The sequence below is a fragment of the Globicephala melas genome, chromosome 6 (assembly GCF_963455315.2).
Source record: "Globicephala melas chromosome 6, mGloMel1.2, whole genome shotgun sequence".
Taxonomy (NCBI): domain Eukaryota; kingdom Metazoa; phylum Chordata; class Mammalia; order Artiodactyla; family Delphinidae; genus Globicephala; species Globicephala melas.
The window spans coordinates 43,122,075-43,135,031 of NC_083319.1; the positions used below are offsets into that span (position 1 = coordinate 43,122,075).

General features: G+C 32.7%; 1 protein-coding gene across 3 annotated transcripts in view; it reads right to left on the bottom strand.

Moving 5' to 3' along the window:
- Window positions 1-12,957, bottom strand: part of VPS13A (vacuolar protein sorting 13 homolog A) — a 242,039-nt gene that overhangs the window by 162,851 nt on the left and 66,231 nt on the right. For all 3 annotated transcript variants that reach the window (XM_030876971.2, XM_060300819.1, XM_060300820.1), the window contains exons 20-22: window positions 9,054-9,190; window positions 7,124-7,256; window positions 4,549-4,666 (exon numbers count right to left, since the gene is read on the bottom strand). In XM_030876971.2, coding sequence (XP_030732831.2) covers window positions 4,549-4,666; window positions 7,124-7,256; window positions 9,054-9,190 — 388 coding nt within the window. The remainder of the gene's footprint in view (window positions 1-4,548; window positions 4,667-7,123; window positions 7,257-9,053; window positions 9,191-12,957) is intronic.

A 12,957-nucleotide genomic window follows, 5' to 3' on the forward strand; every position in this document is an offset into this window, starting at 1 on the left:
ACTTAGATTGTTTGGTAGTTGTTAGATGTGTCTTTCTTTAAATTTTAAAATGGATCTGTGGCTGAGGTTTGAATGCTTGCAAGGGAGAGAAAAATTACTGGTGGAAAGAAAAGGTGAAAGGGCTAGCTACGGTCTTAAACTATAGGACTAAATCAGCTAACTAGTCCAGTCTAATTTAACAGACTTCTATATTTAGGATACTGGGCTCAAAGCATCAGTCAGCTAACAATAAAATATAAAGATCTCGGTAAAAGCAAACACACCATAAATATAAAATCAAGTATTGTGATTTTTTATTTTAACTTCACCTTTTATTTTCTACAGGATTTAGAAAATATAAATCTGTGCTAATGGGTACAATATATAATAAAGATATAACTTGTGACATCAATGACATAAAATGGAGGGGGTGGAGCAGTAAATAGTAGAGTTTTTGTATGCAATTAAAGTTAAGTTGGTGTCAATTTTTAAAAAATTGTCAACTTTACAATGTTATAGGTAATTTCCATGATAACTAAAAAGAAAATATCTATAGAACGTGCATATGTGGAAAAGAGAAGGGCAATAAAACATGTCAGAACAAAAAATCAACTAAACACAAACGAAGGCCATAACAGAGGAAAAAAGGGACAAAAAGCTATAAGACATACAGAAAGTAAATAACAAAATGACAAAATTAATTTGTTCCCCATCAGTATTTATTTTAAACATAATGGTTTAAACTTCACAAAGATATAAATTGACAGAATGAATTAAAAAAAAAACGATCAAACTATATGTCTGCAAGAGACTGACTTTAGATCTAAGGACACAAATAGTTTGAAAGTGAAAGATATTCTATGCAAATAATATCCAAAAGAAAGCAGGAATGGCTATAGTATCAGTCAAACCAGACTGTAGGTCAAAACCTGTTACAAGAGACAAAAGACATTATTTAATAAAAAGTCACTTCATCAAGAAGATATAACAATTAGAAACATATATGCACCAAACATCAGAGCTCAAAAATATATGAAATATTGACAGAGTTGAGGGAAGAAATAGCTCTACAATAACATGAGACTTCAATACCCCACTTTCAATAACTGATAGAACAACCAGAAAAAAGATCAATAAGGAAACAGAGGACTAGAACAACACTGTCAACAAACATAAACAAAACACTCCTCCATCAACAGCAGAATACACATTTTTTCATACATGCACATAGAATATTCTCCAGGATAGACCGAATTTTAGGTCATAAAGCAAGAGTCAAAAATTTTTTAAAGACTGAATAAAAAGCATCCTTTCTAATCACAATGGAATGAAACTGGAAATCAACAGCAGAATGAAAAATGTAAAATTACAAATATGTAGAAATTAACACATTTACTGTTAATGAGTCAAAGAAGAAATCGCCACGGAAATAAAAAAATATCTTGAGACAAGTGAAAATGAAAACACAACATACCAAAATTTATAGCATACAGCAAAAACCGTGCTGAGGGAAATTTATAGCTATAAACACTTATATTGAAAAAGAAAGATCTCAAATCAGCAACCTAACTTCATGTCTTAAAGAACTAAAAAGGAGCAAACTAAACCAAAAGTTAGCAGAAGTAAGGAAATACAGATTAGAGCAGAGAGAGAGAAAATAGAGAATTGAAAAATAATTGAAAAAAATCAACAAAAGAGTTTGTTCTTCAAAAAGATGAACAAAACTAAAGAACCTTTAGGTAGATGGAGATAAAGACAGAAAAGACTCAACTAAAATCAGAAATGATAGTGTGGATATCACTATCAATCCTACAGAAAAAGGAAGGATTTTATGCCAACAAATTATATAACCTAAATAAAGTGGACAAATTCCTAGAAACACACATCTATCAACACTGAATTTTGAAGAAACAGAAAATCTAGATAGACCTATAACTAATATGGAGAGTGAATCAGTAATCAAAAATCTCACAACATTTCACGAGTGAGTTCTACCAAACAGTTAAAGAATTAACACAAATTTTTCTCAAACTCTTCCTGGAAACTAAAAAGAAAGGAATACTTCCTAACTCATTTTAAGGACAGCATTACTCTGATACCAAAACCAGACAAAGATAATACAAGAAAAGAAAACTACAGACCAATATCCCTTACAAACACTGATGCAAAAATCTCCAAAAAAAAACACGAGCAAACAAAATTCAACAGCATGTTAAAAAGATTATACACCATCACCCATCACCCAGGATTTAACCCTGGAACAGAAGAATGGTTCAACATACGAAAACAAATCAGTGTAATACACCACATTAACAAAATGAAGGGACAAAATAACACATGATCATCTCAACTGATGAAGAAAAAGCATTTGGAAAATGCAACACGTTTCCATAATAAAAATACTCAAAAACTAGAAATAGAAGGAAACTACCTCAAAATAATAAAGGTCATATATGAAGAAACCACACAGCACACTCAATGCAAAAGACTAGAAGCTTTTACTCTATGATCAAAATAAAGGATGCCCACTTAAATTACTTGTATTCAACATAATATTGGAAATTCTAGCCAGAGTAATTAGGCAACAAAGAGAAAAAAAAAGGTATCCAAATTGGAAAGGATGAAGTAAAACTGCCTCTATTCTAACATGAAGTGGTCGTATATGTAGAAAACTGTAACAATTCCACACACACAAAAAATGTTAGAACTAATAAACAAATTCATCCAAGTTTCAGGATACAAAATCAACTTGGAAAAATCAATTGAGTTTCTATTAACCAACAAATAAATTAAGAAAACAATTCCATTTATAATAGTATCAAAAAGAATAAACTTAACCAATGAAGAAAAAGACATACACTGAAAACTACAAAATAATGCTGAAAGAAATTTAAAAAGACACAGGTAAATGGAAAGACATCTTGTATTCATGTATTGGGAGACCTGATGTTAAGATGTCACTACTGAAAACATTTGCAAATTCAATGCAATCCATATCAAAATCTCAATGATACCTGTTGTTAAAAATAGAAATATCCATCTTAAAGTTCAAAAGGAATCTCAAAGGACCCCAAATCACCCAATCAATATAGAAAAAGATTAATGTTGGATGACTCATGCCTCCTGATTTCAAAAGTTACTACAAAGCTACAGGAATCAAAACAGTGTAGTACTGGCATGAAGACAGACACAGAGACCAAGGGAACAGAACAGAAAGCCCAGAAATAAACCATCACATATATGGTCAAATGATTTTCAACAAGGGTGTCAAGACTATTCAATAGGGAAAGGCCAGTCTTTTTAACAAATGGTGCTGAAAAAAAACTACACATCCACATGCAAAAGAATAAAGCTGGATCCTTACCTTACACCACATCCAAAAATTAACTCAAAAAGGTTTCCTAAGCATTAAAAGTATAAAACTCTTTGGAAAAAAATATACAGGAAAAACACTGGATTTGGTGATAATTTCTTAGATATGACAACAAAAGCACAGGCAACACAGATAAATTAAACTTAATCACAATTCATAGCTTTTGTGCATCAAAGGACGCTATCAAAAGAGTGATAAATAAGACAATCCACAAGAAGAAAGAAAATATTTGCAAATCATTTTATCTGGTAAGAAGTTAATATCCAGGAAAATATTTTAAAAAAACCAAACCTCCAACTTAACAACACAAACAACCTAATTAAAAGGTGGGCAAAGGACCTGAACAGACATTTCTCTAAAGAAATATATAGATTGCCAATAAGAACATGAAAATATGCTCAACATCACTAATCATTAGAAAATGCAATTCAAAACTATAATTAAATACTACTTCACACCTGTTAGGATGGCTATTATTTTTTTGAAAGGGAGAAAATAACAAGTGTTGGTGAAGAGGTAAGAGAATTTAGAACCCCTGTGAATTGCTGATGGGAATATAAAATGGTGCAACTGCTATGGAAAACAGCAGAACAGTTCCTCAAAAAATTAAAAATAGAATAATCCAGCAATTCCACTTCTGGATATATACCCCCCAAGATTTAAAGCAGGGACTCCAATAGATATCTGTATACTGATGTTCACAGCAGCATTATTACAACAGTCAAATGTCCATTAACCCATGAATGGATAATATATGATATATACATGCAATGGAATTAGGCCTTAAAAAAATGAAATTCTGACATACACTACAACATGGGTCAACATGAAGACCTTATGCTATGTGAAATAAACCAGGCAGAAAAGGAGAAATATTGTACAATTCCACTTACATGAGGTACCTAGACTAGTCAAATTCATAGAGACATAACACAGAATGATGACTGCCATGGACTTGGGGGAGGATAGAGTGGGGTATTATTGTTTAACAATGGATAGAATTCCAGTCTGTGAAGCTGATATGGTGGAGTGGTTGGACAAAAATGTGAATGTACTTAATGCCACTGAATGATACACTTAAAAATGGTAAATTTTGTTATATATATTTTACTACAAAAAAATCAATGAAACATGGCATTTCTTAGCTATATAACTACTAAGAAAATCTACAATCACATGAAACAGGTAATACATACTTGGGCATCCTTATATCCATGAAAACCATGGCCTTAGAGAGTTCCACATTGAAGTGCATAGGTACCAAGATATGTTGTGTGGATACACTGAGTTTTCGTGCTTCTTTCCAATTATCACCTAATTACAGAAAACAGTACGTGTTTAACACATGTGTAATTTGAAAAACATACTAAACCTAACAGTACCATTAATACTTCATAGTCATACAGTGCATGGTATGAGGAAATCTTCCTACATCTAGATAATCTTAATGCCATATTCCCAGGTACACATACTTAGCAGGTAAATTCTTTTCCCTTTCAAACTCTATGTTTTAATAGGAAAAATGCTTATTAAAATGTTAACAACAACATAGCTTCAATCAAATCTACTGTGCATCCTTGGCAATCACTATGCCAACCATACATTACTCAAAAAACATGGCTCTAATGCAATAATGAAAAAGGTAGGGAAAAGTGCAGTTCTTCAGTATTAACTAATAAAAGTTACATTTAAGATTTATAACTGACACTGTTCTAGGCAATGTTTAAATTTTCATTTAATTCTCACAATGATGTATAACATCCCATTTTAGAAAAATGAGACTGAGAGGAATTTACAGCTTGCTTATGGTCAAAAAGCTAGTGAGTGATAAGGCTGAAATTGTCACCCAGGTCTGCCAACATGCAACCCTCTGGCAACATTCACTGCAGTGTCACAAGCCTAAATGTTCAGTAAAGGAATGGCTAAATAACTGACAGCATAGCCTTAGAACTTTAGATGGCCAGTAAAAATCATGAATTTAAGTGCCCAAAATATTACTGGTAAATGAAAGGGAGGTCAGCATATGAAACTATGTAAATCATGTTAAAAACGCATTCACAAACACTCCCAAACACCACACAAAATACATCCCATACATTCATAGGCACACACATTGAAAAAAACACCAAAAGGATATCCACTGAAATATCAACAACGCTTATGTGTGAGCAGTAGGATAAAGAATGATGTTTTTGTTTTTCTGTATTGTCCAGATTTTCTAAAAGACGCGTCTACATTACAAAGAAATAACTTTTAAAATTTATAACAAGATTAATGGGATCCATATAATACAAAGCAGTTTCATGTACATTATTCCATTTGAACCTAATAATACCGTAAGTCAGTTAAATCTTCAGTCAAGGAAAACCAAGCAAATGAAAGCTTAGACTCCTGAAGACAGGTAGTAAAATGGACTTTATTACAATTTTTAAAATTCCAACAGTACCGAGATAAATCAAATATTTCCTTCACTTCTCAATTTACAGATAAAAAATAAGATATTTAGAAGCATGTGTTTCAGTATTTATCAGGGAAGTCTATGACAATTACATAAAGTAACCCCAATGTCAAAAAAACCCTGCCCCCCAAAAGATTTAATTATTTAAGAATAGTTAATGCTTATCAAAAACAACTCCAAGGAATTCCAATAATTTTCAGATAATAATAATGAAATACTGAAAACAATTTTTTACAAAGCATCTCAATATCTTAACTATTAAGTATGGCTCATGGACTTTGAAAACCAGTTACCAAAATGTATCAAACACACCAAAATATAGTAATGTATTCCTTGAAAATAAATTTATGGATTTTTCTATAAATAATTTGCATTTGCCATCCACTATACTTCTGGGCTCCTTTTACACCAACTGAAATATGATAAAAATAAAAACCAAGTTCATTACTCTTAAAGCAAGTACAGTTAAAGAAAAAAATCAAATGTTCCAGTCCTATATACACTAACATTTTTAATAATCGTAACTTTAGGATCTCATTGCTCCTCCTTCTATTAGTTAGCTCAGATAATTAAAATTTCACCATATACACATCTCAATGTTCACTAACACCCTGGAGATTCAGAAGCAATATGACAGTGGAAAGAGGGCTCAACTAGTCTGGGCTCTCTATCTATTTTAATGGATCCTGACAAGTGAATTTCTGGCTTTGGTCACTTCAACTAAAAAACTAGATCCAGATCAGAGACGCCTATTTGTACACCAAAGTGAATAGGGTAAAGGTATTCCTACGATAGCGACCTTCTGCAGTCTTTGTGTAACTGTTTACAGCCTGGGCTATCAGAGCCCCTAAGCCAGCTGCCTCTGGCCTTGAGCAGCCTCTTCTGGTTATCCCATTGTGTAATACAAATATCACTTTAAATATGTGCCAGTGCTTTCCAACCTTTACTGGTATAGATCAGGATTTCTCAATCTCAGCATTACTGATATTTGGGCCAAGTCTGTTGTGGGGTGGCTTTCGCCCATATTGTTTGAGGTTTAGTAGCATCCCTGACCTCCACTCACTAGATGCTAGTAGTGCCCCAACTCCCCACTCGTGACAACAAAAAATGTCTCTAGACATTGACAATGTCTCTTGAGGGATAAAATCACACCTACTTGAGATATTGCTCCTAGGAAATATCTACTATCACTTCTAATTCAAAAATATAAAAGTTCTAACATATTTAGGATGAAAGTCTTCAGAGAAACTGTCTAAAAACCTAATTAATCACTTCAGCAAAATGAATCAACAAATAATGCACTGTATACTTACCAACTCTGCTATAAAGCAGCTGTATGCTTGTAAGCTGAATATCAAAGGAGTCATAAGCTCTATGCATTATCTCTTCAAGTTTCGCCCCACCTTGTTTTAAATCTGGTAATTCTGAACGAATTTTACTTGTCACCTTGAAGATAATTTTAATAGTTTAAATTACTTCAAAATGAAAATATAAAGTTTTTTATCTTTCAGACTATAATATAAAAATTTAACAGGAGGAGATAAACTCACAAGCTGACATACATTATAAGACTATTAGAAATGTCTTCATCCATGACATATATAATGAGAAGGCCAGGTATAAAGTTTTACATATTAAGTTATATTTTCCAATCATTTATATTAAAAAAGGGGAACAAAGCCAGTCCTGGTAAATAATAGATCTAAAAATTTTTTTAATCTGCTAAGAAGCCTTTTTATTAAAAACAAAATTAAGAGAAAAATATAACTTACAAAATGTTTCCATGGCACGATGACAGATATTTAGATAACTTTATAAGAAGACGTGAGAGTCCACAATTAAATATCAGTGTACCTGAATTTTAGTTCCAGCTCTGCCATTTATGCAACCTCAAGCAAGTTATAGTTGTACTTCCCCTTGCTTGGTATACTATGCATACTACTGTTTTCACTCAGGTATCCTGGAGATCACTTCACAGTAGTATATAAAGATCTTATTAATTCATATTTATATATATATATATATGTATACACACACACACATACATGTACGTGTATACATATTTTTTATTTTAACATTTCCCCTTTATTTTACATAGTTCATGTGAAGTAGACAGTCAAAATTGATTATCTGTTTGAAAGGTAATAAATTTTAGGCAAAAGGTTAAGCAAATTGCTTCAGGTCATAAAACTAGAGAGATACCCTTCTGACCACTATACCTTTCCACTGGCTGTTTCCACTATACCGTACTGCCCATAAACCAATTCCATAACTAAGTTCAAATATGAATAATCATCTGTATAAAATTTTATTATAAATGTAAATCCAGCAGTGTTACATAATTACTAACTGAAGAGTAAAATATATATATACATATAGAATAAAGGAGAATGTCAATATTAAGGAAAGGCGCGAATTTGTTAGGTAGCCAGAAAGAGCATTCCAATATTATCCATCCCTTCTGGGTCTTTAAATTGTTAAAGTTATTCCTCTACATTTCATGATCTGGAGTACTGCTGTCAAACAGAACTTTCTATGATGATGGAATTGTTCTCCATCTGTTCTAATACAGTAGCCACTAGCCATCTGTGACTATTAAACACTTGAATGTGGCTAATGTAACTAAGGAACTGAATTTTTAAAAATTTTAATCAACTTAAACAAATACATGTGGCCAGTGGGTTACCATACTGAACAGCATAGATCTAGAAACACCGAAAAAAAAGTATTCTCTACTCAAAACTGAGGGGAAAAATCATACATAATTGAATAAGAAGCAAAATGCAAGAAGACCATCTCTCAATTTTAGGATTCTTTAATAGAAATATTAAAATGCCAATATCTAAAGTATATACACAAAAAATTTCAGAAGGATGAATATATATTGGATTACTTCCAGAACTCCCTTCCACTCTACACACTTTAATTGACCAAGTAATAAATTTAAATTGAAAAGGAAATAAACTCCTCAAGCATTACTCTCAAATTTTATAAATATAATTCTTAGGTTCACCCCTGACCTTCAGCATTCAATTGGTCATTTTCCTATTAGAAATGTAGGGAAACTATCTAATTAAATGAAACTTCACTTTACTTGCCAGAAGGGAAGATTCCTCAAATCCTAGTTTCTGCTATTAAGCTAGAAATTAATAGACCAAATCAAACCTCTAAAAACCAAAATACATCTTAAACAAAGAAACACCATAAGTGTCATATTATAAAATAATTATTAGTAGTATATACCTTTAGATGACCAAGATCCAAAAGAAGCAGATTTGATGTAGGGTTAAAAATTCCATCTTGTGGGATAATAATATATGAAGCCTTCAAATTAATTTTGAGATCAAGAACTTTCTGTGTTTCAATAATATACAGCAGACCTGCATAAAAGTTAAATCTTTAAAATGAATTGTTTTCACAAATTACTCAAGAAATAGAGAATCATTAAACACATGAATTGGTACCACAACCTTAAAATAATGTGAAATTAGTATTAATTTTAAAATAAACTTGAGCAAAATATTTTCAATATAAAGTAAGATATTTGTTAGTCAATGTGTATACTCATTAAATATAACTGAGTACAAAACTGGAATACTTCTTCAAAAAGAAGTTTTTGACCCATAAACCCAATTTGGGAAAACTGGGGAGATACACATCTAAAAAAATTAAGTTACATGAAATATTAGAATCTATATAATTCTTCCCAATTCGTGAACTTAATACAGCTACTTCTACCATACTGAACAATGATACTTGATCTTTATATTACTCTGAGACAATGAAAATCCTGGATTATTAAATCATCTTCAATAAAACTGTATGTAAACCAGAAAAAGCAACCAGAACTTTCTATGAAAATGGATGAATCTACCAAAGTGAATTTCAACTAAGATGAAGTCTTGAACTTATACTAAAACATTTAACTAGATTTCTAAATCTTGGTAACATGAATAAATAGGTAGGCAAACCTACTCTTCCACTAAAAGCAACAAAAATGGTTGGATATAAAGCAAAACAAACAAACAGCAACAACGAAACCTACTAAAAACACTAAGAGGAGGCAAGAAAGTAAGGATCTATGAAGCCAAAAATCAGATTGAAAGAGAAAACCTAAAAGATTTAAATGGGAGCCATAAAAATTTTATCCTGAGACCATTTTCTGCACTTGGTAAACTCTGGAACTCCTTTCCATAGCCTCACAGAGTATAAAGAACAGATGACAGGGTTTCCCTGGTGGCGCAGTGGTTGAGAATCTGCCTGCCAATGCAGGGGACACGGGTTCGAGCCCTGGTCTGGGAAGATCCCACATGCCACGGAGCAATTAGGTCCGTGAGCCACAACTACTGAGCCTGTGTGTCTGGAGCTTGTGCTCTGCAACAAGAGAGGCCGTGACAGTGAGAGGCCTGCGCACCGCGATGAAGAGTGGCCCCTGCTCGCCGCAACTAGAGAAAGCCCACACACAGAAACGAAGACCCAACACAGCCAAAAATAAAAATAAATATAAATAAATAAATAAAAAAGAAAAAGAACAGATGACAAAAATGAGGAGTCTAGGGCTTCCCTGGTGGCGCAGTGGTTGAGAGTCCGCCTGCCGATGTAGGGGACACGGGTTCGTGCCCCGGTCCGGGAAGATCCCACATGCCGCGGAGCGGCTGGGCCCGTGAGCCATGGCCGCTAAGCCTGCGCATCCAGAGCCTGTGCTCCGCAACGGGAGAGGCCACAGCAGTGAGAGGCCCGCGTACCGCAAAAAAAAAAAAAAAAAAAAATGAGGAGTCTAGCAGGAGTTCTTTTCATAAATCTGGGATCTAAAAGGTACATACTCAAAGTAAGAGTAATCCAGAAGTTAAACCTCCCTGTCCCTAAAACCTACGCATAGAATGCAAAGAATGTCTCTGAGAAAAACTGGGAAAAAGGGGTAGTCTCCCTGTGAATCATAATCACAATACAGTCCTCAAGTGGATATGTAGCACAACTTTTGTCATTCCAAAATATCTCAAGTAATGACTTTAGATAGTGGTCCCACCAACATGCTCGAGATACCTGGCAGGAAAAAATGAAATTCTTCCCTGAATGAAAGTCCATTTATCCTAGACTTCAGTGAATTCTCCCAAATAATTTTCCAATAAAAATGAGCAGCTCACAATCAAAACTCAACAAAAAGACAAAGGTTAACATGAATATAAGAAACAGCAGAAATAAAAGAGAGGAGAAATAAAAACACAAAAGTCTTAACATAATGGAACTGAAGAGATAATTATCTGGTGAGACAATATAAAATAACTATACAGTTGACCCTTGAACAACACAGGTGAGTCCACTTACACAAGAATATTTTTCAAAAGTAAATATTTACATTACTACATGGTGTTTGGTTGGTTGAATGCAGGGATGTGGAAGAACTACAGATACAGACGGCCCACTGCAGATTATACAGATTAACTCTCGCATTATTCAAGGGTCAACTGTGCTTATAATGTTTGAAGAAATAAAAGACAAGTTTGAATATATCCATGGGAAAGAGAACTATAAAGAATAAAAAATCAGATTTTAAATATAACAAAGCAGAATTCCTAAAATGAAAATATAATCATTGAAATTAAACACAGTGGGAAGATTATTAAGCACATTAGACAGCTGAAGAGGGATTCAGTAAAAATCAGAAGATAAATTAAAGGAAATTACCCAGCATGCAACACAGGAAAAACAGATGGAAAGAAAACAAAATATATAAGTTAAGAATGACAGAGTAAAAAAAGCTAAAATATATTTAGCCAGAGTTCCAGAAGAAGAGAATCAAGAGAAAAAAAATCTGAAGAGTTAATGGCTAGAAATTTTCCAGATGGATTTTCTAGAAATAATTAAATCTACCAATCCTCAGATTGGTCCACAGTTGGATACATCATACTGAACCTATAGAATATAAAAAATAAAAACATCTTAAATGTAAAAGAAAAAGGATAATCTACAAAGAAGCAGCAAACACACTAACACCTGAATTTTCAACATCAGTAACAGGAGCCAAAAGACAGTAGAATGGTCACTTCAGTGTGCTAAGAACAATATAATCATCAACTCTGAATTACATATCCAGTAAAAAAATATCCTTCAAAACTGAGGACAATTACCTTCAGACCAAAACCAAACGATACAACAAACAAAAAAGTTTGCCATCAGCAGACTCTCAATAAAGAAAACAATGTATAAATGAACTACCGAAAGAAAGGAAATAATTCCAGATAAAGGGTGTTAAGTTCAAATAGGAATGAAGAGCAAAGAAAGTAGTTGATATATAGGTAATTATAAACCAATGCATTGACTCTACAAACAAAAATTGTTCTATGAAGTTAAAACAAGAAAAAAATAACAATAGCATGTAAGTAATGAGGATGGTGAAAGGAGTTCAAGTGTTCTAAAGTGTTCCTTGCAATGACTGGGAGAAGGTAAAATGTTTCATTACATTTTATCTCAACAAAAATTTGTGTTTTAATTACTACAGTAAAAAGAGAAAGAGAATATTTAAGTTTCAAATGGTACAAGGGTGGGAGTGGAGGAAGTAATGCTAGAATTTATCCAAAGGCAGGAAAGAAAGGTCAAGAAATATGACTGTCAGTATCACAGCTTGAAAAACATCCCACTATATGTTGTTGACATGACACATCTAAAAATAAAGATAGAGGGAAAAAGTAAGTAAAAGAATAAAAAAAATACAGCAGGCAAATTATAACCAAAAGAAACCTAGAATATCCATACTAATATCAGAACAAAAAAGGAAAAAATATTAAAAAATTAAAGCATTACTAAAAATATTGACAACTTCATCCAGATAAAAGATCTGGTTCATTGGGGAAAAAATATCTCTGCATGTAACTAATATAGCACCAAACTTTATAAGGAAGAAAATCAAAGATCTACATGAAATAGACAAATCCAAATGGAAAGTTTGGTGTTCTTCATATATTTCTCTAAATAACTGTTAGAATATGGTGAAACAAGAAGGAAAAAAATCCAGTAAGGATACAAAAGATTTGAAGTACATGATAAACAAATGTGACTTAAAGGATATGTATAGATATTAAAAAGATATGCTTTTCAAACATATATGGAATATTTTTTAAATTACCATATATTGAGCCAGAAAGCAAGT